At 40.8% G+C, this 27,228-nt stretch overlaps 1 protein-coding gene across 5 annotated transcripts in view; it reads right to left on the bottom strand.

The window, feature by feature from the left end:
- Positions 1 to 27,228, bottom strand: part of ablim2 (actin binding LIM protein family, member 2) — a 111,342-nt gene that overhangs the window by 15,021 nt on the left and 69,093 nt on the right. For 2 of the 5 annotated variants that reach the window (XM_034677038.1, XM_034677037.1), the window contains exons 4-12: positions 25,778 to 25,890; positions 25,404 to 25,530; positions 25,152 to 25,245; positions 16,691 to 16,778; positions 14,877 to 14,935; positions 13,481 to 13,558; positions 13,239 to 13,382; positions 10,799 to 10,916; positions 3,620 to 3,721 (exon numbers count right to left, since the gene is read on the bottom strand). In XM_034677038.1, the coding sequence (XP_034532929.1) occupies positions 3,620 to 3,721; positions 10,799 to 10,916; positions 13,239 to 13,382; positions 13,481 to 13,558; positions 14,877 to 14,935; positions 16,691 to 16,778; positions 25,152 to 25,245; positions 25,404 to 25,530; positions 25,778 to 25,890 (923 nt within the window). Of the gene's footprint in view, positions 1 to 1,015; positions 1,070 to 3,619; positions 3,722 to 10,798; positions 10,917 to 12,230; positions 12,264 to 13,238; positions 13,383 to 13,480; positions 13,559 to 14,511; positions 14,554 to 14,876; positions 14,936 to 16,690; positions 16,779 to 25,151; positions 25,246 to 25,403; positions 25,531 to 25,777; positions 25,891 to 27,228 lie in introns of all 5 variants that reach the window. The other 3 variants (XM_034677035.1, XM_034677036.1, XM_034677039.1) reach the window with 3 other exon arrangements.

Consider the following 27,228-nt stretch of genomic DNA (forward strand, 5'->3'; position numbering starts at 1 on the left):
ATTAAAAGGCTGAATTTAATTTCATGGCCTTTACTATGATTGCATTCAGATCAGGTGACTAAGTGGTGAATATATGGAGGTATGTCTCTTCACAGGTTCGTGTCTGATATAGGGCAACGCCCCGAAGTGTCACTCGTGCTGATATCTTTCAGTAAATACATACTCAAGCAGCTTCTGGTGTATTTCTTACATTTGCACACTCCGTCCAGTATTCAGGGCCTAAGGATATGGAAATAATGTTTGTTTTTGTTTTTTTTAAATAGTTTTTACATTTTTTGTTTTCTTGGTCTTTGAGTTTTGAGACACATGGAGGTATTCCTTTTGGATTCTATTTTTTTAATTAAGTAAAACAGCGTTAAGTGGAGTGTCTGTTTCCTTAATTGTCCTGTTTTCTGATTACTAAGCATGCTTTTTTTTAAATTTAATTTGTTTTTGCACATGTTGCATGCATATTTCCTAAAATGTCGTGTTTTCTGCAATCTGTGCATTTTGTATTAATTTGTAAAAATTTCAACCAGTTTTGACCTTGAGGGACACCGTACACTTAGCAAGTTAGGGATCTGGGTTACAGCTTAAAAAAAAAAGAATATTAGAGAATCTGCTGAGCATGTTGAAACACCACATGTGTACGATTCAATAAAAGCAGAAATGCCAAAAAGAAATTTTGGGAGAAAATCGTTCAATCCTTTCTGAAGCAGCTGTGTGTTTTATGAGCCATCTCCTCTCGAGCATCATTTATGTATTTAACTTTACTGCAGAGAGAGGCAGCTGCTGTCAGAGAGAGGCCAACTATGGGCTGCAAAAATCAAGGTTCAGTTTGTTCATTTTGTGTCAGCATCTAAACGTTGGACCATGCACCTGTCCTGGTCTTATGCATGTAGATCCATGGACTCTTCAGGCTGGAGAGGAAGAGGGGGGAGGAGGGGGGACTGATGAGATGACTGACAGGCGACATGCAACACATCGTGCAGAGACCAGACCAGAGAAGGACGTGTTAAGAGGAAGTACACTGTACCATGCTGTTTGTAGATGGGGGGTTTTCTATAGATATTATCTTTGACCATAGTCTCTGAAGATGGGAACAGACGCAGAGGAAAGAAAATGGACGAAGCCAACATGGGAGGGAGAGAAAGAAAGAGAGAGAATGGAGAAAAAGTAGCATGAGTTAGCAGTTATCGAGGGATGAGATAATTTCGAAGAAGCAAAAAGGGGGGAGGGAGGAGCGCAGTATTGCATGACTTACTCAAAACATTTCTCATTTTCATATCAGAAAAAAACAGCATCTTTATTATTCATGCAACAAAGTCCAAAAATATCACGTCTGTTGTGTTTGTCGAACGTGTAAGGGAAGTTATTTGATGCAGAACAAGTCAATTAAAGGAAATATCAAAAGCAACACATGGTCCCTGAGCTTCAGTCTATTAGCTTTTTAGGTGATTTCAAATAAATCCAAACACAGTTAATCGATCAAATATGCCAGAGTTAAAATGAGTGACTGCACTGCTGGATTAAGAGTCTCTGGAATAATGGAGACAGTGTGTTTCACCCTCAGGCTCATTGAATCCATCTTGATGTCAGCGGACCAACACAGGCCTCTGACAGAAACACTTAGTAACAACTGTCGCACTTAAACCGCAGCAGAAACATGAGTCACAACAAAAAAACAACACATCTGGGTTATCCCCCTGCTTGTTTCAGTGTCTGCCAGCATCTGAAACAATATCCATTTAAAAGCAATAAGGACAATGACTCTGAAAGCCATTAAGTGGATAATCGCTGCACTTCTTTCCCACTTAATTGCTTCCAACATGGGAGGTTTTTTTTCTTCCTCTGGATGACTGACAGGGTAATAGTCAATGGGAACAATATGCAGGAAAACAGATTGTCCTTGATGAGAGACAGAAGAGGAGTGAAGGGTTTTCTGTTTAACGTCACCTCTGGAAAAATGAACAGTAAGTTTAATTCTAAGTGATGCAGACAACCAGCAAACAGTAGAAACAGTCCGATACATATAAACAAATGTACAGATAAATCCATCAATCACAGGAAGGAGGTCAAGTTTTACACTTGCCTCTTGCACAAACCCCTGATATGAAAGGATCCAGTGTTCCATGTCACTGATGGATGATGCAGGAGAATCGTGGAGCTACTTTGCACCTTTGCATCTGCATCTTTTATGTCACATCAGAAAGTATTTCCATTTATCTAAGTCTTCCTCCGAAAATGCAATGCAACAAATGGTTAAAAAGAAGGCTTTGACCAGCTCAGGGAGAAGGCTGGAAGACAAAATCATGGAATGCTATATCTGTGAAGTTTAAGTCTTCTGATTTCTAACTCTTGCATAAACCCCTGATATGTAAGGACCCAGTGTTCTATGTCACTGGAGCTACGTTTGCAACTTTGCACCTGTATCTTTTCTGCAAAGTTAAGTCTTCTGATTTCTAACAGCAAGACTCAAAGCTCCAGTGTCCGGTCCTGAAGTAACTCTTTAGGGAAGAAATGTGTCTTTAAGACAGTAAGGGACAGGGGTGCTGGTGGCCTAGTGGTCTAAGTACCCCACATACAGAGGCTATAGTCCTTGTTGCAGATGTCGCCGGTTTGACTCCCAGGCACAACCATTTGCTGCATGTCTTCCCCTTCCCTCTACTTCCCATGTTTCCTGTCTCTCTTCAGCTGTCCTATACATAAAGGCAAAAATGCCCAAAACATAACTTAAAAACATTTGATAGTCTGTGTAAGTGTGAACTTAATAAAGTTGGAGCAAGCAAGTCTTTCAGTTTTGTTTGCAGAGTCATGATTGAAAAAAGTTGTGCATCATTTGCCCTCGGTACGTTTCTGTCTTGAGGTCCTGTTCACAAAGCATAACTAATACAGTGATGGTATTTCAGCTCATAAAGTTGTGCAGCTCTGTGCGGCTTGCTCTTGTTTTGCATCAGAATGTGCAGATGAACCGTCAGCATCACCACCTGCACACAGCTTCTGGCGCAAGTACTCAGACGTTTGAATCCATAAAGGTTCATTTAAATATGCACAAACAGCTCAGGAGCGTAGAGGTCCTTTTTGTCCAGCAGCACAGTTTAGGAAGCATTTTGTCTTTTAGGGTACTTTATGAATTAGATGGCGTCTTAAGTCTCATTTGCACAGGTTACAAAAGCTGAGCAATTCTTTTAGTTAGTCAGTCAAGAAGATAAACTTTAGATTAAAAGAAGCATTTTAGGGTGAAATAACAAATGTGTTGTTCTGTGCATGAAGGCCAGTATCTTAAATACGTTGATTTAGTCTAGTGCCTGAAAAGAAAGCAGTTGAATACAGTAGATAATAACACTTTATGATGCCCAGACTATTTGTTTTGTTTGGCAGGAATCAGAACCAGATCACTAAATAGAGGTCTACATCTTCTTACCTCCAGTGGATGCAGAGTTAAGCTTGCAAATCAACAGAAAGCTCAGCGAAACAACTCTTCTTAGCTCAGTTGAAAGGTATAGTTTGGCAGACCTCCACCTTAGCATTGAATCTTTAAACACTCACATTTCTAAGTAGGCTGTAGAGGACTCCTGCTCTGTGGGATTAGGAAAAGGTACATGTTAAGTTGCGGCCAGGCGGAGCGGGCGTTGCCTACCTGGTATGTGAAAATGCCGGGGAGCAGCCACGTATGTAGAGGAGGGGGATTTGCCATCAGAGTAGGTGGATAAGCTGGGGGTACTCCGACCACTTTCACTACCTTCAGTCGGGGGAAGGAGTCAGCGAGCAGCAGGTGTGAGAGGCAGAAGGGGAGGGGTTCGAGGGGAACAAAGGGTACAAAGGCAGCGTTAAGTTAGTCATGTTGAAAGAGCGCAAAAAAGGAAGCAGCGGTTATTACAATGATTCAGGTGACTTCATAACCCAGCCGTTCCCTGTTCACACCGACCAAAGCTACAGTCCTGTTAAGTGATGAGATACCCTCGGATACCCAAACACTGCGACATGATCCCTCCAGAGTACGTCGGTTTGACGTTGGGTCTCCTGCTGAGTCTACTTTCCTGGACCTCTCCTCTTAAAGTCACGCCGCTGCCAAATCACCTCATTATGCTCCTATCATTGCCATCCACTGAGACCACCCATCCTTCAAGGAATGCATTGCTTTGACCAATCGTATCTCCAATTGTATTTATCCTACCAAAACACACGACCAAAGGAAAGGGTTTGAATGTAGACCCAACCCTTAACTGATACCTGTGCTTCATGGTCAAGGTCTTGTTCAGTGGAAACGTCCAAAGTCAACCCTGCCGAGAGGAGATGGACTGTATGGTTGGTGATACCAGAAATGTTGTAGATGCAGGAAATCATGCCGCTGGTAAGGTTTGGCACACACAAAACAATTTTTAGATCTTTAACGATCTAAAAACCGAGGGAGACTACACACTCAGAAAACTCAGACCAGTTTTTAACATCACAATCCTCTGGAACACACACTATAGACGATTCCTTAAGCTGTCTACACCACACACTTAACGTTTGTGGTAACGTTTGCACAGACATGAGCTCTAACCATAGACCTTTCTGGAGTCCCTGAGCTCCCTTGTCTCGTTTGTCCTTGCCACTGTAAGTTGCTAAATGCTGCAAAGTGTTCTGCTCATGGTGGATTAAGATGAGATCAGACTGAGTCCTGTCTGTAAAATGGGACTGGATCTTACCCTGTCTTGATGTTGAGTCTTTGTTAATAAAAGGACATAGAGTACGGTCTTGACCTGCTCTGTTTGGAAAGAGTCTTCAGATATCATTTGTTGGGATTTGGCACTGTAGAAATAAAGATTGATTGATTGATTGATTGCTGAAGGAGACATATCCGGCCCTAAATCTGGTTTAAATCGTCTAGTGGGTCCTAATTGGTCACTGTCAACGCAGAGAAAGGCAGCTAAAGCAGATCGTCTCGTCTCATGATGGCAACAGGTTGATGACTTTCCCATCCAAGACCTTTATTCTCATCACTTAACAGTTTTCAAACAGAATCACAGAACTTTCTTTTTGTTTTTGACTCAAAACTCTACAAATGTGTCTGAACCAGGAGAAAGAGAGTGACTCTTTACTTGAGTGTTTTTTTCTGAGACTGAGAGCTCTGCGTGCATACATGTGTGCTTTGTTTCTCTAATCCCAACCCACCCCATTGTCTTACATCACAGGCAGGCCGGGTGATGGAGTCACCGACACCCACAAAGCCAAAAGTAATAAACACTCTACATCCAGAGCTCTGTGAAGAAACAGAGAGATTTAGAGTCTAAAAGAGAGAGGGAGAGAGAAAGTGTCGGCTGATTGAACACACTCCTCTCCTCCTCAGACCGAGGGGAACCATCGGCAGCGATCTGGATGCAAGTGGATGAGATCACCGACATACGCAGCAGTTCTGTTAATGCTGGTCTACGTGATCTCCTACACATACACACACAACCACACACACATGCTCATAAACACACACACCAGAGTAGTGTTAGTGCAGCTCTGAATGTAGGGCAGATCCTCCACACTAACATCTGCAGCTGAAGAAGGAGGCGCTGGCAGACCGGACAGTTTAGGGAGGAGCTGCATTATAACTCATGTGAACAGATTACACATCTCACTGAAGGTTGATGCTGTTTCTTTATGAAAAAACAGACACGAGAAGAAGATGGTTTGGTATGGGGAGATCCTCAGTCTTGCTGCTTAAAGCTTAAAGTCTCTGTGACTTCTCTGAGGAAACCTGATCACTCTTTAAAGCCTGTTGCATGAAAACAAACAGCCTTCTTTCACGGCACGTTAGGAGCAGATAGAGCCTGAGACGGGCCAGCAGTGCTCTCTGTTACATGCCACTGCAACTGGCAAATAGACCCCAAATTACAGCGCCTCACTCAGCTCTCCGTCTTTTCTTTCATCTTCTCCAGCCTCTCCACCCTGTCATGGAAAAAGCAGCCAAAAAAAACCCTTGGACCGCATGTTCGTGATTCTATGTGCAAATGTTGGAATGGATTCCCCCGCTGCTTTCCTCCTCCTTTAATCAGAGAAGGTCCAGGAAAGCACATGTTGGAAAAACTCTGGTCCGACTGCGAGGGTTGGATCAAACAAATGACCATCTTTTAACGGGCAGCGGTTTTCTAAAGGATCTTCTTGGATCTGAAGAAGTGTCTTTACTTTAAGAATTTGACCTGCTGTAAAAAAACATCTTTATTGATCTGCCAAAATTCTAAATGAGAGAGAAGGTACATCACGTCCTTGCTTTTTAAAGTCTTTGTGACAGAGATGTTGTTAAACGGATTCTTTATTTCCTCATGTCTTTGGTTTCCATCTGAAAACACTTCAGCTCATCTTTTTTAAGGCTAAAATATTAAACTGGTATGATGTATAGCCGGAACTTGGAGCCACTTTATTTGGGATGTAATATATTTAACGGATACTTCATAAAAACATGGTGTCTGTAAATGTGCGACCAGACTTTGGTATGAGAAGAGTTCTGTTGTTTTTCTTTGTCGGACATTTGTAGTACATTTAGTATCAACCAATCGGAAAAAAAATTGATGTGAGGAGCAAAAGCAGCAGGTAGCCCAGCTCTCTCTCTATAAACAGATTCATAATCAATTCTTGGTCAAGATTTCACAGTGAGAGACTAATATGTAGATAATTTGGCGAAAACCAATCAGCATTTAGATTTCCTGGTGAGCTGAAACGATGGATCTGGGGAGCCGTTGGCCTAGCTGTCTAAGATCGCGCCCTCTATACAGAGGCCAAAGCCCTCATCCCAGAGGTCGCAGGTTTGATTCCAGCCTTGACCATTTACTGCATGTCCTCCCCCGTCTCTCTACTCCCCACATTTCCTGTCTCTTTTCAGCTGTCCTATCCATTAAAGGCGAAAATGCCCAAAAATATAACTTTAAAAACAAATAAATGATGGATCTGATCTCTATTCATTAAACAAACTTTTAAAGTTGATGAAGATCAGACCTGACAACGCTTGACTTTTGACTAATATGCATCACCATGTTGTTCATTCAGCAAACTTAAGACCAGTTAATTGTCACTAAATCGCTAGAAAATGTATGTTTATTCAGGTTTATACTGTTAAAGTAAGCCAGAGTGAAGCCTCTGTGTAACTTACTATTTACACAGAAGCTGAGACTCACCACAAACGAATTAAGTATGAAATTGACCAAGAGATGTTGGAGTTTACTTTGTAGATATATCTGTAGGGGGGAATTTTGCTTCTCTTGGACTGTAAATAATGCAGCGCATCGAACAGTTGTTCGTGGTCAACAGCTAGCTACACCAGAACGCCTGAAGAGTTTACCATTTTTTTACCAGGAGCATATACCAATGCCAGAGGAGAGTGGATGAGTTCTCAGATTGTTTTGGGTTTTGGGAAAATAAGTCTGCAAAACTAAAGCATCAGCAGAACAAACTGATAAGGGTATGATTGTGAGCTATAGTGGATTTAGTAGACATATGTTTGATGTTTTGCACCTAAAGGTGAAGGAGTTTCTTTTTTGCAGTGTTTTGCGTAAAATCTGAACTCCAGATTCAAGAATAAGAGCAAGTTAATACCACAAGGATCAAATCTGACACATTACAATAAAGAAAGGATCATTCAGGAAAAACAACAAGGTGGATTAGATTTAAAAAGCAGGCACACAATGAGACCAGTCAACAGTCCGAACATACAAGCAAGTAAATTAAATCCACTACATCCTTCCAATGAGAGATCACTTCATACGTATCGAGGTCACACTCAGGTCCAAATCAAGTTAAACCATGCACCACAACAACCACGTCCACAGACACAAGTGAACAAGACAAGCAGAATGGGAACTCTGAGTTGTCCTAAGATCGTACCTTGATGCACCTCATGAAACAACACCACGATACCGGACAACAACATCACAAAACCTGCTAACCATTCCACTAGGGGGAGGGGGAGACACAGAGAAGAGAAAGGCTACTGATGGTTACCGTTAGGAGGAGGTAAACTGAGATGCAGGGAAGTCCTAGGTTTGGGGTCAGGTAGGGGGTCCTGTTTGGACTCTGAGGCGTGAGGGAGATCAAGGGATGGGGAGAGGATGAAGCAAAGGGAGGTAGGTGGGTAAGCCTTTCTGCAGGGGTTAAAGCATCCAACGGGAATGTGTACAGAACTGGTTTGTGATGTTGACTTCAGGGAGGTGTGGTATCGTACAGGGCGTTAGAAGTTTCATGGCTTTGGGTCAAGACATAAACCTTCATGAGCGATCAAACTGGGACCCAAATTCAGAGCAAACCAAGTCAGATTTTCTGTTTTTCTGTTGACCTTTTCACATGGCAGCCATTTTCCAGTGATGTCACACTCAAGGTGATATGTTTGAGCAGTGTTTGTGAAGCCTAATGGATTAGAAAACGTACTTGATTTACAGCACTTTCCTACAAAGAGATCAACAAAATGGATAATAAATTTGCCACCATAGGATTAAAAAACGGGACACAGCAGCTGCACTGATATTTGATATGTATATGATATATTGTGTACTGAAGGCGGGTCAACCAGCATCTCCCCTTACAGTACAGCTAACGTCATATTTTGGCTAGCTTAGGTAGGGTAAAACAAACATTAATTTCAATGTTAGGGCAGCTAGAGTAGTCCACTTGTAAAAGATGATATAATACGATACATCAGGGTACGATAAAATAAAAACGTTAACTAACAGTATGATACGATAAGTTACAACAAGGTACGATAATATAAGATAAGATAAGATAAAAAATGATACATTATGATAAGATACATTAAGGTTATGTTACTTAGCATTATGTTGAGTTACATTAAGTTGTGTTACGTTACATTGCTTTATAATACGATATGATACAACAAGGTACGATAAGATAAAATATAATATGTTACGATACGTTAAATTATATTGCATTATGATACAAGTGGATAAAATACAATATGATACATTATGTCTCGTTCCGATCTAATACAATACGTTACAGTATAACATGATGAGATATTCTGTAACTTTTTTTTTATACGATACATCAGGGACGCTACAAATACGTTACGATATCATAAGATGCAACAAAGTATAATAGGATACAATATGATGCGTTACATTACATTACGTTACTTTACATGACTCTACTTTACGTTAGCTTAGGTTGGGTTAAGGTAGGTTACAATGCGATCCATTACATCACATTACGATATGTTAGGCTAAAATACAACAAGGTATGAAGGATAAAATACGATAGGGTTAAATATGATAAGACACAATATGACTTTTTATGAAACAATTTGATAGAATAAAATGCTACACTAGTCGATATGGTAAGGTTAAGATCTGATGAAATATTACATTGTATGACTTGATACCACACTATACAATGTGACAGGATACACTCTGTTAATCCCTTGGTTTAATTAATCTTGGATTTTAATGATGCAACAATTATTTTCCAAATGTCCAGAGATGTTAGCTCGGAGGTGGCTAAATGCTAACATTAGCAGAGTTCTGATGGAAGCTAATAGATTATTAAAAGTGTTTTTTGACTTGAAATGTTTCCTGATATCTAGAGTTGTATTATCCATCATCTTTGTAGTTGCCTATAAATCAAGAAGCAGTAAATTAAAACCAGTTTGTTAAAGTAGTAGGAAAGATAACAACACTTGAGCTTCCCACACTGAGTGTAACACCACAGGCAAACAGCCGCAGTATGAATATGGTCCATTAGACTCATTGATCCATGGTGAAGCTACAGACCCTGAGACTCTATGTGTGAGTTTCCATCTCATGGGTAAGTTGGTGCTTATTCACAGACCATGCCAAGTCAAGTCAATCAAAAGGTCGTATCACAGCACTCCATTCTTCTGGACTGGCAGTCTCAGTCAAGTACAGAGTGGGCGGACGACTTGCTGATGTACGGAATTGTATTTTGAACTTAAATCCAAGTCTTAAAATGGTTAATTATTGACAGCAGCAGTGATCCTAGTAAGTCGTCCATGCTCTGTATTTGACCGGCTCTCAGCCTCGGCGTGCTCTGATACCTCTGAAGTATGGGATGTAGTTGTGCTGCTGCAGCATGGCCAGGGTGGTGGGGTTCAACTGATAAGACAAGCTCGCAGTGCCACCTCCTGGTAGAGGCGAGTGCTTACCACAACCACCACCACCTCCACCAACGCTGCCTTCAGCACCTCCAGAGTAGTACTGAGGGAGGGGGGATGAGTCCCTGGCCCAGGTGGAGGGGTACTTAATGGCACCCATGAGATTTGGAGGCAAAGGGAGGGAATTGCAGTCACGGGCTTGGTTGTTGTATTTACCACCAAGGTATACATCTGGGCCTGAGTGTCCAATCAGATCACAGGAAAGATGTTGAGTCAGGAATATTTGTTTGTTTATGGGTACGTTTTTCTAGAGATGTCAGGGGGAATAAATCGGTTGTCCCGTTGAAAAAAAGGTTGAATCATTGATTAAAAAACCCAAACAAAAGTGTAAGAAATGCCAAACAATCCAAGTCAGTATATTCACGGGTAAATGGAGTAAAACCCTTAAAGTTTTTGAGTTCATCCAATGGTTTTTTACAGGATTTGAATCAAGCACCGACAGAGCATTCAGTTAAATTTCTGGTTTCGGATAGGTACGTAAAAGAAATGATGAATCATTCGAAATGTTTGAACAGATATTTCCCAGAATACATGAAACAAACATCCAGATTTTCATTAAGAGGAGTGAATGTGAGAGGCAAGATTAGAACACTTCTCAGAAATAAACTGACCCAACTAAAACAACACGGATAATTGTGTTTACATCACTCGTGTGTTCGAGGCTGATACCTGGTCGGCTGTAGTTCTGGGGAGATCTGCATGGGGTGTAGCGTCCGTAGCCTCCCAGGGAGCTGTTGGAGCTGGGGCTGGAGGGCCTCCGCTGACGGGGGGACTTTTCGCCATCGCCCTGGATGCACAAACAGAGTAAAAATCACAGTCAGTGTTTTTATAGGGAGTAACAAACAGAAGATAAATCAATCCCGGCAGAGTCAAACTGGAATGTGGGTGTGACCTCAACGCTGATTTTCTGATCAATCATTCTGTTTAAGCCGCTCCAAAGATCAATTGGAAGTTTACAGCTAATGTTAATACAAGACTGACGTATGATTACTGAAGATTTAGTTCATTCCACATCTACAGATCACGGGCTGTGTGCACACACCAGATGTCTGTGAGCTTACACACAGACAGAAAATTGTTGCACAGTGTTTCTCAGACTGAGGAAGGAGTCCCTCAGGGGTTACTTTTCGGGCTACTTGAGATTATTTTTGAAAGTTCAGTTAAAAAGTCTCATTTAAATGTCTAAATACAACAACCAAAAAATGCTGGAAATGAAAAAGAGACTCTAAGGGAACAAATGAAAATGCACAACAGAAGCCTGCAGGCCTCTGAGGGATTCACATCTGTGCAGCATCTTTGTTTTCATTTGCGTCATGTTTTCGTGTTCTACTTCTGCAAGCATCTTTGTATCTGCATTGCCTCTGAATCGTTTCTCATCCATGCACTTCTTGCTGCAGCAGTATCTTACTGACATTTTCGGTTGCAGCTAAGTGAACTAGACCCTGATGATGCAGTGCTGCACTGTCCAGTGGAGTGTTAGAGCCACATTGCAGACAAAAAGCAAACAAAATCAGTACCTGATCTAGGACTTCGGATAAATTGAAAATATCGAATTGAAGTTACATTTAGTCTTTATTTGATTTGATTTTGAAGGCGATTATTATAAGAGCAGCACCAAAATGAAGAACCTGGAGCTTCCAGTGCGGTTACACTGAAATGTGGGTTTTACATTTACCTGAATGTTTCATCTTTTGGCACATCAGCATCATATTTTCGTAAATAACTGGACTCCAAAAGTTAGTGACAGAATCTGAGTCTATTCTAAAGAAGGACAGCCTCTCACTTTATCTCTTTATTCTAAAAAATTAAGCCTTTATTCTTGAATTCTCTGATTTCTTTCATCATCCAACCCAAATAATCCATCCTACTTATATTTACTTTGCATAAGGATATTTTGGCCTAGTCAGAGGTTATTTGACTGAAAAGGAGTTCTGCAGAACTTGACTTAACCAGGCTGGAGTCGCACACCTCACCTTAAAACCTAACACCACTCTTTGCACACCAATACACCTCCTTTGTACACACCACTCAAAAACATACACATCAGAGCACAGATGGAGGGTGTGTGAAAACCACAGTGACACACCATGCATCACATTACCTCAGTAGGAGTAGGAGAAAGCAGCTGGGGGGACTGCAAATGAAGAGGGGGAGAAAGCTTATGATTAGGACGAACTCATATGAGAGCTTATATGAGTTATCCAGCCGACCATTAGAGGGATTATTCAACGTCAGTGAGTCATGGCGTCCACTGAGAGGAGACTCCTGATAGATGGACGAGCTGAGTGGAGCGGATCCAAAGTGAATCATTGGATTCACACACTCAGGGTGAGGAGACAGAGACTACAGAGGGATGGGTGTGATTCTTACAGAGGAGCAAGCACTGTGATGATGAATGGATGTGCTTGACGTCAGTTTGGAGGAGTGAGGGGCAGTGATGGAGGGAGAGCAAATTGATAAAGACGAAACAGGGAGGGAGGACTCTTTAAGGATGTTTACTCTTTCTACAGATAGAGAGCAATGAAACCTGAGAGATTAATCAACTTTATTCAAATCTAATCGTTTTTTCAGAGATCAAACCTCGGCTTTCTCCGCTTTTTTATATAGATGTGGTTTCATATTATTAAATTAGGCATTTATAATCATTTTAATAGAGTTAGATCAGAAAATCTTGTAATACTGGGATCCTGTCTTTCCTTCTCTTTGCCTGTCTCTTACTTTAACTCTTCCTGTCCCATTAAAGTTACTAACCATAGAGCTTTCTGGAGTCCCTGAGCTCCCTTGTCTTGTAGGTTCCTCTGGATCTCTGCTGCTGTGGACGTGCCAGACTCCAGCTGATACAACTACTACATCCGTCTCACCACTATCATCTCCTTCGGTTCATCTCCCTCTATCCCTCTCTCCATCACGGCCTCTGCAGATGTGTGTCTAACATGAGTCTGGTCCTGCTCGAGGTTTCTACCTGTTAAAGGAAGTTTGTCCTTGCTGCTGTAACTTGCTAAAAGCTAAAAAGGGGCACAACTATGATCGTTGATTTCAATCACCGGATAGGAGGGATAAAAAGTGAAGAGGAAACAAAGTGTAAATGCAAAGAGCTCTAGTAGTCTACCTCTCCGTAGTGTCTCTCCTCAGACGGGTAGCTCACATACGGAGAGTAGGACAGCATGTCAGGCCTGTCGATGTTGTAGATGGCCTTGGTCTTTGGAAGAGCTGCTAGGTCCTTGTAGTCCAGCATCTCCTCTCCAAGTTTGGCCTGGAAGCAGAGAGAGGAATAACACAGTTACTACGTATCAACAGGAGAGAGTGACCGCTGCTGCCCCCTGGTGGAATGTAGAGGTGGTGCAGCCTTACATAGATGACTCTGCTGGGGGAGCCTGAAGCGCTGGAGGCTGGGACTGAAGTGATGCTCTCAGAAGAGGTCCTGGTCACCTGGAACCAACACAACACAACCATGAGTGAATATATAACAAACGTATGATCATTCAAACGAGCTCATGCTTGTTTTTTATGCCGACAAATTAAACTTCAATGCTGTGTGTATTGAGTTTGTAAGTTACCCCATATTTTTTATGAATCAATTCCCCTGCTTCCTTTTAACTTTGGAAATTATTTTTGGCTGTAAAATGTCAGCAAAAAGAGAAACAATGACACATCTGGGTTTTCTGGGACACTGGGGACATCTTTTGGCTCAAATCCGTACCATAAAGGAATATAATTCAACAGGAAGAGAGTTGTTAAAAGAGATTTTTATTTACCCTTGTTTTTGAAAATCAAACGTCGCTAGAAACTGAACAAGTCAGGCTTAAAGTTAACTCTTTGCAAACCTAACTTTCAGAAGCTTAGACCAACACAGAGGAAAACTCAAAGAAAGAAAAGTGCCAGCAAGGCTACATGTTTCCTCCTCTCCTCCTTCCAGTCTTAAAGCACACTCAGCAAGTTTTTTAGTCTTTCCATGTTTGACTTTGTTAAAGCAGAATCATTTCAACCTCATTGCTGCTACATTTTGTTCCCCACAACAACAACAAATGCAAAACTCTCACTGCATCACGGTACACCAGACAGAACCAGATGGAGGATCTACGGTGCAATTAGTGAAGCTGCGCTGGACACTGACGAGAGCATCAATCAGAGTTAGCAGGTACTACAACACTTCATTCCTCTCTACTCGCACCTCAAAGCTTCTTTGTACATGCACCAACTGATAAGACACACCATCAGTTTACTGACCAATCAGAAGTCTCTACAGGAGGAGGCCTGTAAGCGTGGCTGCAGCTAAATGTAAGGCAAATTCAGCACTAAGGGTCTACGGTTATGATCAACCCATGCAGCAGAGGGTTGTGAGGAGGGTTGGTGGGATGCAGGGGACGTTCAGGAGCACCAACCTGCTGCTCAGGGACGTCATTGAGCTGTATCCGGACCTGCTTCTGGGGAGGAGATGGGTTTTGATGAGGAATGAGGAGGGAGACTGAATGAGGGCGGACACTTGATGTAAAGCTGCAGGGCTGCTGATGATGCAGTGTTAATATAAACCATGGTACTTTAATATGAGCTGTCATTCAACCCCTCTTTCTCTTGGTCTACAGCTGCATGATCAAGAAGCCTAAAAATACACCAGCGCCCTCTCTTACACTTCATTGGTCTATTCTGGATCCCCGCTGGTCCTCATTGAGGGATTCGTGACAACTCAGCCTGGAGCATTTCTCTCTTTTGATAATGTTACTGTTACTCACAGGTCTTTTACACTCACCTTACTCTTCTCCTCCTGCTTGGCTGCTTGCCTGCATGGAGGATGCCAGATAGTAGATCCTGAAGAAACAGAGACAAAAATAAAACATGTCAGAGATTGTTTCCAACATTTCACGTATCCATTCACAGTTTTGAAAGCAGGAGACCATTTTTCTCTGACATGAAGATCAGGTCCATGCCGTTACAAGTTTTGCTAATGCAGAAGCTGGCAAGATTCCATTTCTGATTCCACGGCTCTCTGAACAACTTGTATCTTGTTTGTGCATGTTGGATTTTCAAGATAGTGAAAGTCATGGGCCATCATTAAAGTTTAATAAATACACGGCTAAAAAAGTATGGACTACTCAATACAACTAACATTAGAATTCCTCGCTACAATTATTTTATTTTTTTGTGCAAGAAATCTGCTTTACAAGAAAAGGGTGAGCGAGTGATAGTAGACAGAATAACAAGTAAACAAGGCAAAAATATGGAAAAAATAAAAAAAACTGACAAACAAAGAAAACAAAGATAAAAACAAAAACAGCAACAACAAAACAAAAAACCTAATAAATAAACAAAAAACAAAAAACAATTGATGTTAATAAAAATAGAGCAGCAGAAATAACCTAGGAAAGTAAGCAATGAAAGAGGGAGAAAATGAATAATAATAATAATAATAATAATAATAATAATAATAATAATAATAATAATAACAACAATGTTAATATTTAAAAAAAATAAATAATAATAATAATAATGTTAATATTCAAAATAATAATAATGATGTTAATATTCAAAATAATAATAATAAGAATAAGAAGAAGAAGAAGAAGAAGAAGAAGAAGAAGAAGAAGAAGAAGAAGAAGAAGAAGAAGAAGAAGAAGAAGAAGAAGAAAGTAAATAAATATCCTATATCATTAATGATAATGAAACAAAAACAGCTGAATGACAGTTTTCTAATTATTAATTTAAAGGGGTTAATATTGAATACAAAATAAATAAATAATATATATAAAAATATATAGGGTTTAAGTTTGTGTGGGAAGGCTGAGGGTATGAAGGTTAGTGAATATCTTCAGATGTATTCCAAATATGAGAAGTGGAAAGCGGAAGGATTGATAAGATTATAAGGAGTAAAGACTTTTTTTTATTTCTTTTCCCGCTACAATCCTAGCTTACAACTGCACTGAAAATCATATGAATACTCAATATTAGCACTTGCAATAATAACACCATATTGAGAGGACGGGTGAAGACAGGAAGTGTTGGGGAGGAGAGTTCGTGGTAGACATGAAACAGAGGGTCAAGGCAGGGAGGCAAAAAGAACAGCAGCCTCTGTATTTGGGGCTCCTGCCTTATTCAGCACGTTAGCACCCCATTATTAGCAAAACAAACAAAAACATGTACATGAAACATTTACATAAAACTGCAGACATCGTCCCACAAAGGATGCTTATGTTTTAACAAAGCTGTTGCAAACACAAAATCACGACATAAGCAGCAGCTCGACAAGAGCTGAGGAAAATCAGGCTCCTACAGCAAAGCACCAGCTGCTGCTTCATGTTGGTGCTGCAGCAGCAATAATTAATACCTCCATCACTGTGGTGGAGTGACTCAGGCACAATGTGCATGACTCATTCAACAAGCTGCTAACTCAGATCTTTGGTAATAATGACATTCACAGTGCATTATGGTTCGTGGTGCAGGGGGTATCACAGCAGGTGCTGAGTGAGGAGATAGATGTTTTTACTCTCTGACAGGAGAGAGTCGTAGGTGCATTTAAACATTTAAAGATTGAAGGTATTTCTTCAAGGTCCCATGAACTGTCTTTACCTTGCAGGTACATTTCCTCTCCCTCTGCAAACATCTGCTCACAGCGGGCGCAGCGGGCACATGTGGGGTGGTAGTGCTTCTCTCCAGCCTGGTGAGCAGAAAACAAACATCAGTTACGACAGCGCAGCAGTCATCATTTAGTTTGTTCCTAACGAGAATTATTCAAGCTATTTAGCAGTGCATCTAAAATAAAGCTGTAAGGAGACATGGTGCCAGATATTAGAGGACTAATCTGTTACTGGTACGGTTCTTACAAAGAGGACGATACAGAGAAAACACGGCAGTAAACCTCAGATCTGAGGGAAGAAAAACATCCCTAAATGTTTAGCCTCATTGCTCAGGTCTTATTATGGTGATCTGAAACCAGCATCACTTTGCCATCATGCTCACTGCTCTGACCACAAAATGAAACAAACACATAAGTGTCTTATTTCTTTCTGAAATTATCATCAACTTATTAAAAATGCTGCAGCAGCAAGAACTACAACTCCCAGGAGCCTTTCTGAGCTAACAGTAATTTAGTCCAATTAGCATAGCTTGATTTAAATGCCACCTGTTACCATGAAGTCTAAAAAACAAGGTTGTGCTTTATTATTCAACCACAAGGGGGAGCACTTGTGTTGCATATGAGGCTCTAGATTATTTAAAGAAGAGCGGGATGAATATGCATCAAGACTTTGAGAACTCAGGCTTTAAAAATATGAAATCCTGATGATGATTCTGAAGATTTAACACTTTCCTGACCTCTTTTGATCAATAATGTTAAACTATGAGATCTATGTGTCTTGCATGCGGTTACTTTAACTTGTATTGACAATTAAAAACTAATGATATATTTGCAGCAATGACCCTGTCAGAGTTGAAGTTAATCTATGCAGAGATAGTGGAGCCTCTGTGAACCCAGACATACTGGTGTTTCAGTTTTGTCACGTAAGCAGTGCAATTCTTTAACAATAATGTGAATAATCACAAATTTTTAACCAGATGTAAAATATTACTGCTGCTTAACAGCATCATGCAGATTTACTGACATCAGAAACTCAGCCTTGCAAATTCTGCTCCAAAAATGGATTCCCGCCCATATCACTTCCTCGTTTTTAACGGCCTGTTTGGTAATTCAAATACCATTCCCCTTTCACAGAGGAGATTTGATTAACACAAGCGCTGTATTTTGTTTTGAAAATCAAAGCTTGGTAGGAATGTAGCTGAATTATCTCACACTGCTGGCAGATTCACTTGTGTTAGAGCACGTATGATTTATGGACTCAATAATAAACTAAACAAATCAAGATGGCTTCATGCTGCGATGAAGTCGTTCTCTTCTTGCAAAACAGCCATCTGGTGTCTGCTGATCTCTGCCTCCCAGTGGCGTCCCATCTTGCTTCAACAGCGGCCTGATTACATCCAACTCCTCTGAGGTCTCTCCACTTTGCTGCGTCATTTCAACATGGACAGAAACCAGAAAACAGGACGTAGACACCCTGTTTCTCGAATAACACCCTGCTTGGTAATTTTTCTAGACAGAATCAACAGCAGATGGAGGGAGGAAGAAACTAGGGACATGAGGCACGGACCGAACATGAGGAGGAAGAATCTGGGTCCAGGTATTATAGAGAGATAAAGAAAGTCAGGTGCCTCAAACTGGCAGCATGTTTCAGACGCTGTGCCAAGAGCTCATACCTGACCTGAGCTGAAACAAATAAAAGGACAGCGACAGAGAAAAGGAAGTTGACTTAGAAACACGGAGGCCAAAAGATAAAAAGCCGGAGCTGGATTGAAATTCAAACATGGAAAGCTTGAGAGTGCCGGAAAGGAGATAGCAGTGCAATCAAATCCTTCCTTTGTCAGAGTCCAGGGCTGTGTGAGGGAAAATTATCATATTCAATGTCCTGCTGGACTGATAAGTCAGGACAGAGGAGGGGTGAATCAGGGCTGGAAAGATTGGATGTTTTACTTTGGAACGGCTGGTGAGCCAGGGTTGAGGTTTGTGGCTGAGACTCCTGCAGAGTTCAGATAAACAAAGAGAGTCGAGTGGTTGAAGGGCAGGTGAGGTCGCAAAGATGCCTTTTCTACCTCCAGCTGACCATCTGCTCTCCAAAACATCATCCTCGTTCATCGTCTCTTCTCATGATTGCAAGAACAAGTCACGCACGGGTGAAACATTTAGAGGATTGAGCAACACAGAAGTTCAATCTACATGGAGCTCAGGCTTTCAAAGTGATATTTCTGTCACAAGGAACTACATGCAGCTCCAAAACATCACTGCAGGGTATTATTGCATCTTTATGATGTTTAATTTTGGGGGTGAGAACTAATTAAATAGATTTTATTTATAAAGGGACCATGTACAATATTGAACATAAATGTTGCCATTTGATGCATTGTACCAGAGTTAGCTTAGAGCTCATTTACATCTGCATTCCCTTGGCAGGTGACAATTAAAACACAGAGTTGGTCATGATATGGTATGACATTTGCAAGATAATGAAATGATAACACGTCACAATATCTGATCAACTAAAGAAAACAATATGTCTCTAAAAGGTCCCGTGCCTATTGATTGTAATGTTCTTTTTTTTAACTACTCATTTTTAATTAGTTGTCTACTCTTTTATTCATAATTTGTGTGCCTTTATTTATCTTCAACTTTTATCCTTATCTTAACTTATTATATTCTTATTTTTATTGTGATGCTGTAACTTATTTATAATAACATATACTCTATTGTTGTTGGTTTGCACTAGTCTCTACTGCAAAATACATTTTTGTGTTTTAATATGTAGCATGTTTTGCAAATACTTTACATCTTCTTCTTCTTCCTAATTTTTCAGTCGCTGTAAAGCACTTTAAATTGCATTTGACTTGTATGAAAGGTGCTCTATAAATAAAGCTTGATTGATTGATTGATTGATTGTCAATGATGATCTCATTTTCTCATTTCCCACGTCACAAAAGGGCATCAATATGAATTCAAGTCTGTTTCATAACCGGCCAAAAACTACTGATAGGAGCTTTAAAGTAAAACAACGTTGGTGTTATAACATGCCATTGATATGATAAGACAGCTTTGTCCTGAATTGTGTTTCAGGCCTTGGTTTTACGAATTGCTCTACCAAGATTTTATAATAATAATACTAATACTTTTATTTGTATAGCACTTTTCAATACAAGTAACAAAGTGTTAAAAAAAAAACAGACAATCAAAATTAAAAAATACAAGGGCCTGTATCCACTATTAGTGTTTTTTTTTTTGCGCCCCTGGCATTAGTTGTTGTTCTTTTTTAAAAATGTATTGCTGCACTTTCAACGCTCTCAGCTAAAAATAGTTCACTTCTTCAATGTCACTTCTCTATAACTGACAAATCAAAACCAGGAAGAGGCGGGACTTCTTCAAACAACTATATCAGAACTAATGGTGGAGGCCCGTAAGAAAGAGGGACTGATCATACTCGTTCTGAGGGGTCTACCTCCAGGTCAAGAGCTGCAGCTAGTGCTACTACACAATTTATATCAATTGTTTATATGCTTTCATGTGAAATTCCATTGATTTAAAGAAGTAATGAAGCATATAGAGCATTTTAAAGAAAGATGGGCACTGCAAGGACAAAGATGCTGTCAGTGGAAACAGGCCCTACATTCACTCATTTAGTCGCTAATTGTTGTAAAAATACTTTAATGTCATTATAAAACTACCAGGCTGTTCCTGATTAGCACCTGACTGAAGGCTTGGAGCATTGTGGGATTATATTCACACCTTCGTACCCAGCTGAGGGCTGTTAATTGTCTATAATTTAATGTGGCCGCCCGGTGTGAATCTTCTATGTCAAGCTGGATCCTACGGTTATGTTGCACATTTTATAAACATGGAAACATTGACTTTGCTACTGTCTGTTGAGTAAGATCATTTCATCAAGGATGAAACACACCCCAAACTTTTTCAATAATCGCACTTCACACTCCTAACAAAGTGTGAAGGGCCTGACAACACGAGGGGAGACATTACAGCACCTACTCACTGTCTGAGTGACAGCTGATTTCTGTGAGGGGCAATAAATAGACACAGCGACAATGAGATAAAGGCACGGTTTCATTTCACCGTAGCCAGCTCGTTACTGACTCGATACGTCCTCACCAAGCCGACGCTTTGATCTCAACCAAATGTCATGACATTTTGAACGCTCGGTCTCCTGTCACTGTTTCAAAGAGCAGCACAGCACAGGTGGAGTGGCTGAGAATGGCGTCTGTACTAATGCACTGTGACAGCTCTGTGGGCTGGCATTTGATTTAATAATGAAAAAGGATGCCACAAAGCCTGGACTGTATTTATAGAGCATGTCACCATCTCTCAGAGGATTTACACCACAAGAAGTTTGTTTTAATGCTTTTATTAGACTTCATGCAATATAATCTTTAATATCATGTAACACTGAATGGGTGTTTGAGTATTTGAATCTTGGGTCCTATTTTTACACACGTTGAGATCTAAATGACAAATATGTATGAATATTTTGGATTTGCTCCAAAGATTCTGTCAGGTAGCAGATGTGAAATGGGCGTGATTGGCAAAGCATCCCATCAACATGTGTCCACTTAAAGTGCTCGTCTTTGCCGCTGACGATCAAAGAAAATTTTTAAAGTATCTCAAAACTTCACAGACAGAAACTTTTACAAAGAAAGGTAAGATGTAAAAACAAAGAACAGCCATTGTGTTTAGTGTGCATAGTGTTTGTTCAGGCAGGCCAAGAGGTCAAGGTTGGCCCTCAGAACATCAGCTGCTCTTACGACCAGCCCCATCAGCTGACAGCTTAAGACAAATATCTTCTACACACCCAATCAGCAAACAGTAAAATATTAGTTTCATATGAACTGCCTCAGCCTGCCCTCTCTTCCTGCTTCCTCTTTTCTGCTGTCTGATTTGACCAGTGTTATATGTATTGTCACTGATGCTCACTCCATTCTGTACCCCGGGGTCTTTGCTGCTGCTCTCCCTGTCTTGGCTTTTTCATGTATGCACATAAAAGAGAGGGGAGGTGTGCTCAGGCTCTTGCATTCCACTTATGCAGGTTGAATGGCAGGGAGCTCCCAGAACAGATCCTTACCGCTTAATATAACTTACTGCATGAAAATAAACACTCTCTGAAACGAGAGTCCTGAGGGTCCTGACCGGACCAGCTTTTTACAAGGCTACCAGATCATATTGACACAGGAATTTATCATCTACCGCTGCAATGAAGGTTTAACGCAAAAGATTAGGGATGCACAATATAACTGTCATGATATCAGTATGGGCACATCAAAGCTAAAAAAGTGAATTATCAGTATCAATAGATAAGAAAATATCCGTTGATATGTACGGCTGATAAGTTGGTGACCGCTTACCCATGCCAACAACAAGCGTCAACATGTCAGCTGTATGGAAGTATTTTTAATTGGCAGAAACAGACAACAAAATAGCGTGGAGGAGCAAACTAAAACTCCTTTAACACTATCAGTTTAGTTGTGCATCTCTTTCCAAAATGTAAGAATAAAAAAGCTCGGCAGACAAAACCTGTCACCAGCCTCTACTTCAACCATTCATCAAAGCTAAGAAATAAACAGTGACCATATTCCTGAATGTGTTTCATGGTAGAATCAAATGTTTGTGTTGTTTTATGTCGATGTCTCTAACAAACAGACTGTCACAATAAGAGAAACAGATCACATCTAGTACAGGAGACACTTTGTATTCTTTGAATTTAAAACAAAATGTTGCTCAGGATCTGGATCGGGGCAGAGTATATAAGAATTATCAGGATAAGGCATGTCAGCAAAAATCCAATATTATTCATTCCTACAAAAATCACTGACAACAAAAACAGACTATTTGACAGAGGGAAGTCAGACCATCAACTCCTGCAGTCTGCATGATAAATAGCCATTTTGAATAGAGTCTGGTGGCTTCAACGTGTGGGATGAAATGGCTGTATTTGGTTAAAAAGGGCTTCAATTACAACTTTGTATCAGTTGTTTAACGACACTTAAATCAACCTTTTAGTCTGTGAGCAGAAACACCCACTTTTAGTAGATGTACTATAATCATGCGTATTTGCCCCCTAAGGATTATGTTTCATATCACAGCACTCTTCATAGCTGCCTGTTGAAGCAATCTATCAATTCCAGATTATTTTGTGCACATTTAGACCTAAAATGTAAAAAGTAAATACCCCCCAGGTTTAAAATGACCTGAATTGCCCTTTAATTAACCCCCGGTCTAAACCCTTCTCATGTTTAGAGGTATGAGGTAATGAAAGGAGAGCAGAAGTATGGGAAATCTAGCCTGAAGCAAACAAACACAGGACCGCTCTGCCCCTCCCCGTCCCATAAACACACACACTTCACAGGTACAGGAGCTTTTAGTCCTGCTCCACTGACTTTGGCTCCAGAAACTACAAGACCAAATAATCAAACATACACCCAGTGGCTTAATACCAAACTGTTGGAAATGTCAAAGAACCATGCCCTCATCTGATTCCTCTCCCGCTGCTCCGCTCTGGAACCTGATCGGTGTTTATAAGAGGGGGAATGTGAGACGTGCCATGTGAGGAAAGAAAGGAGAGAAAGTGAAAGAGAGAGAGGGATTATTGTTGGTCTCAATAATGCTGCTCTGTTGTTCTGAGGTCACGGCGGTAGCTTCCAAGACCCCTTGTCTAAAAGCTTTCTTCCTCTCTTCCTCCTTCTCTCATCCCTCTCTACGCCCTAGGAGAGTATCCCATGTCCCATCCCTCCATCCCTGCAGAACAACAGTCTGCTTCACTAAAGCTGCATTCCTCTACCTGCCTCTCCAACAAACCTCTCAGTCGCTCACACTCAGTTCTTATTGCATGTAGTCCCCCGCAAGCTAGACTGTTTCAAAACATGCTTTATGATATGATTTTAAATGCTCTTAATGAAGAAGCACTGTCTAATCTTATAGAGCTCATCTGTGTATCACATGATATTGTGTCATATCATATCATAGCAGTGTATCCTACTGTATTGTATGTAACCATACAGTCTCTAAAAGTAGTATGGGAGGTAGAGCCTTTAATACTTAATTATGTGGCTCTCCCCTGAAAAACAGTCTCAAATTCTTAGATTCTCATAATGTTACTGTCATGGTTGGTTTAGTCTTGCTTTGGACTGACCACTAGTTATACTGCTATAGGCTTAAGGGAACTTAATCTCTATCAACCAATCTTTGTACTTAGGAGGATATGGTCTAGGCCTGCTGTCGGTCAAGTGTCTATTTGGTGTGATAAAAAGTTAGTTTGATTCTCTGTTTGAATATGAGAGTAACAATATAAGTGACCAATATGTATAGGAAATACCCTTTGTGGACAAATCATATTCATTTCCTTTTTTTATGATAAAGTTTAATAGAAAAATGAGACTGGTGTTTTGATAGAAAACATATCCACAGAGAGTTGGCTTCTGAATAACAAAGACAGATACACTAAACCAACTCTGGTTTCTTTTCACGGTCAGCTTATTTATAGGTTTCTTCTGTACCCTTGCTGGCAGTCCCAACTGACCGACTTCAAGTGTTGTTTTGTATGAACTCAACTTAAATAGCTTCTTCATATTGAAAAAAACGTTCTACTTTTTTGTTATCATGCATTCACAGTGTTGAAAACAACCCTGAAACATCTCTTTTTTAGCATTAAGATCCTACCTGATTTGGCTGATTTTGTGACAGTCTGAGAGTTCATGCTGCTCTTGTCTGGTTAGGTTCACAAGGTAAAGTTCAAATACTACACACTTAGAATCAAGTCACACACACACACACACACACACACACACACACACACACACACACACACACACACACACACACACACACACACACACACACACACACACACACACACACACACACACAACTATACTGAGTGACATCTCACTCCTCATATCTAATGACATGTTTAAAAACTGTAAGTCTCCAGTGATGTCAGAGTTCTTCAGAGCAGGAGGCTGCGTAGCTCCATTTGAGAGTAACAAAGAACACTCAACCTTTCCTGAGGGTGAGAGGAAGGAAGGGAGCAAGGAAAGGTAACATGTGAGAGTGCAGTGGAGAGTGAGGTCAAAACCATTAGCCCACGGCCTGAAGAGAGAGATTGTGCTGAATATCCGGGCTGCCTGGTTAGTCTCTGTTGTGCAGCACGCAGCAGGCTGCAGGGAGACTAATCTCAGCGCTCTCACTCTAGTTCTGATAATGTCAAAAGCTGGAAACTCTAAAAAGTTACTCATGATAAGAAGCTGGTGAGATGTCAAACACGGGTTTCCTGGAGGCAGCTGTAATGTTGCACTCAGGGTGAGGTCTGATGAAATTTTGATGATTGTTTCGCAGAAACGGGGTCGATGCTTGAATCATTTGTGAGAACGATAACAGCATATATATTTCAAACTGATTAGAGTATAGCACATAGAAGAACAACAACATTACCTCCAGGACTTTTCCAGTGATATACTTCTTGCAGCTCTCACACTGGATGCCGAACATGGCGTGATAGTCCATCTCACAGTAGGGGATCCCATCCCTGATCGGGCAGCACAAGATGAGTCAGCAAAGAACAGAGAAAGTACACTTTTGCAGTGAACTTGAATTTAAAAACTAGTACCACCATGATTCTCTTAGCTGGTAATAAGGACAATATTTTGCACATAAAATTTGTGAATCTAAATCCATTGGACTCACTTGCTGATGTACTCGGCGTTGAGCACCTTGTTGCAGACTTTGCACTTGAAGCAGCCCAGGTGCCAGTGTTTGTCCAGCGCTACCAGAGACTGTTCGTTCTTAAACTCCTTCCCGCAGCCGCAGCAGTCTGCAGAACACAAAGATATCTGATGAGGAATAATATTAAAGTTCACTTCTGAGGAGTTCCCTCTCCAGAGCTCCGGTATGATTTGCAAAAGACAAAAAAAGAACATTTGATTTCCCGAGAGTGGGCTCAAAACAATTTAAGAGAGTTCTAATTTACAGTGAGAGGAAGAAATATAATGAGTAGTGAAACAAATCAAAGCAGGCGCCCCGGTTTCTGATTTGTGCTCTGACATAAATAAAGTACTGACTGTGCACAGCCTGTATGGGAGCAGGGCTGTTGGCAGGGAGAGGCTGGGTACACTGTTGGCAGATGCACTCCTTCCCGTTAAATGTCACTCTGTCGCCAGCTGGAAACGGCTGTCTGCAAACAAACAGAGAAAGAAAGAAAGGACACAACATCAGATAAGGAAAAAAGGCTCATATTGTTTGTCTCGGAGCATCAGTGCAGAGATCTGTTTGTGTGACTCTGCAGCTTCTTAGGGAAGTTTCACAGTAGACAGCTCAGGAAGATTCCTGCTCTGATGATCATAAAGAAGGAATGTTTGGTGGATATTTACAAATATGTCACAACAGCATGCTCGGGTCAGGAGTCTGAATAACAAACTACAGCCTAAAAAGGAAGTGCAGAAGCTAGGGATGGAAATAGAGTCATGCAACACTTAAATTAAGGATTTCAATTCTCTTCATTGCATCATATCAAAGATATTATACCCAAGAGATGGCGCTAGTGAAGCAAGTGGTCACTTTACTGCTGAAAGCATGCTGAAGATGTAGGAGGCGAGGAAGTGGAGCAGTTTAGAGGTGGTATTCTATGAGGTAAGTTAACCTCGTGCAGTGGTTTAGCTCAGTTGGCAGAGCAGGTGCCCCATGTACATCCATGTATGCCCCATGACTAGCCCATGTCACACTGGTCTAGGATCAATCTCAGGTCCTGACATGGATTTGCGCATGTCATTCCCCGGTCTCTACCTACATTCCCTCTCTCTCTATCTCAAGCACTCTGATCTAGGATTGTTTTCGAAACTGCCTACTATACTGATTTGGTCAAAATTCTGTATGTAGTATGTGAACAAGAGCAAAATCTGCAGTATGCCAAAACTACCAGGATGTTGTACTGATTCAGGAACATTTCTCAGTATGTATCAGACCACTCTCCCTGGCGTACTGTTTCCCATAACGCACAGCGCTAATGTTCCAATTTTCTTTTTTCTTCTTTTTTGACGGCAGTTTTGAGGTGCTGTGAAAATTAATAAAGTCCATATAACCACTTATTAACTTTTTAAATAATAAGTGATGCTAAAGAAGCAGTTTCGCGTCCAGCTTGGTCATAGTTTACTTCTGCTTTCTGAATCCTGAAATCAAGCGACACCTGACCCAGCATACTGCAGAACAGATCCAACAGAAAAGTAATACTATATACTAACTTCAAACGCAGTATGCAGTATACAGTATGCTGTACGTACTGCATACTACATTTCTAAATAGTATGTCGCAAGCGGTTTCGATACAGCCTAGGACTTCAAACAGATCCATGTCCAGTCTGTCTTCAGTCAGCTGTGGTTCAGCTCTGTGCTCTTTCATTCGTCAACATTGACCAGCTGCGTTTTTCCCTCCTTTTTGATTCAGCTCATTAGTCTCCATTGTGTCCTGTCACACCTGTTGCCTGTTTCAGTCTGTGTCTTTAGTTTCTCTGTTTCCG

The sequence above is a fragment of the Notolabrus celidotus genome, chromosome 23 (genome assembly GCF_009762535.1).
Source record: "Notolabrus celidotus isolate fNotCel1 chromosome 23, fNotCel1.pri, whole genome shotgun sequence".
Taxonomy (NCBI): Eukaryota; Metazoa; Chordata; class Actinopteri; order Labriformes; family Labridae; genus Notolabrus; species Notolabrus celidotus.